Below are 1,309 nucleotides of genomic sequence, written 5' to 3'. Positions count from 1 at the left end.
ACATAAATTGATTGATAACTTACATGAAGCAGCAATCCTGTCAGCTAATGTAGAAAGAGCAATGTCTTCCTGATTATTCAGTATTGACAGGAATTTACTAATTTGATCAGGACAAAGTTCAAGCAAAAACACAATTTTTCTAATAAAAACTTCTACTCTTTCTGATAAAGACTGGCGACTCATCCCGTCAAATAACTCATTATACTGAGAACCATTAATAATTCGTACTTCCTTACAACCATTAGCTATGTCACGAAACATTGCTTCTGAAGTTGAAAGGAAACGTTTCAGATCATTAAGGTGCTTCTTGACATCATTTTGTGAACCAGGATTAGGAACATCATTAGTACTAATAGAATGAGGTGCATCTATATGTATACATCATTAACTATTATTGATTAAAACAAACCATAAAAATACCTAATAAATCTCTCAGTGATCGGTTTATGATAATATCCATTGGTTTCTGTACACCTTTCAATGGTACAGAATAGCTCAAGTTAGGTACAGTATGAGGACTGTTCTCAGCATATATTGATACCAGGCAAGATGGAGGAATTGTAGTACTAATGTCACCAAAACCAAGTACTTCATGCTCTTCAATCTATAAAATACAATTAAACTAATTGTCTTGTTAGATGAAATAAATTACTTGACAAGGCATCAAATGTGGTTTTATTCTCCATCCAGTTGTTGGTTCTGTTTGTTGCTCATCATTAAATATTAATTCAATACATCCTTTTGGTGAAGATGTGAGTTTGAACTTAATGCTTTGATCAAACTCTGGATGAGAATGTTCTTTTTTAATGTACTAAATACAAAGATACAATATCAATAAAGCAAAATAATCTACATTACCTGGCGTAAAGGATTCAAATCTTTAGCAGCTGTAAATATCATTAAATTTTTGCCCTCTGCTTTTTGATAAAACACTTGTCCAGCATACACTGTAGCTTCAGGTATACCAGTGGAATGAGTAGATACAACTATATGATGAATTATTGAAAAGTATAAAACAATAAAGTAAAGCTACTTACTAAGTGTTGATAAAGTATTTGGTTGATCACATGATTCTAAAGCAATTGCATCATTCTCATCATCTTTCTCTTCTTCATTCCCTCCAGCTACTCCACCTGCTCCTCCTTCTTGTCCTCCTGCTCCTTGTCCCTCTCCTCCTGTTGTCTGTCCCTTTCCTTTCCCTCCCTCATCTCCTGAGTCTCCATCTTCCTCTCCATTCCTCTCCTCATTCCTACCTCCTCCATTTTCCTCTTCTTCCTTCCCAACAATAGCTAATTGACAGAACTGCTCG

At 34.8% G+C, this 1,309-nt stretch overlaps 1 protein-coding gene across 1 annotated transcript; it reads right to left on the bottom strand.

Moving 5' to 3' along the window:
• Window positions 1-23: 23 nt before the first annotated feature.
• LOC109593189 (uncharacterized) lies at window positions 24-1,299 on the bottom strand (the record flags this gene model as incomplete). The annotated part of the gene is made up of 5 exons (XM_020008385.1): window positions 1,038-1,299; window positions 859-986; window positions 653-811; window positions 421-604; window positions 24-368 (listed from the first exon to the last, which is right to left on the bottom strand). Coding segments are annotated over exons 2-5 (730 nt in total), but the record flags the coding sequence as incomplete, so codon positions are not given.
• Between the last annotated feature and the right edge of the window lie 10 nt (window positions 1,300-1,309).

This window comes from Amphimedon queenslandica, unplaced genomic scaffold (genome assembly GCF_000090795.2).
Source record: "Amphimedon queenslandica unplaced genomic scaffold, v1.1 AMPQUscaffold_2556_Cont25442, whole genome shotgun sequence".
Classification (NCBI taxonomy): Eukaryota; Metazoa; Porifera; class Demospongiae; order Haplosclerida; family Niphatidae; genus Amphimedon; species Amphimedon queenslandica.
The sequence above is the reverse complement of the archived record's forward strand: the minus strand, read 5'-3'. Positions and strand labels throughout refer to the sequence as shown.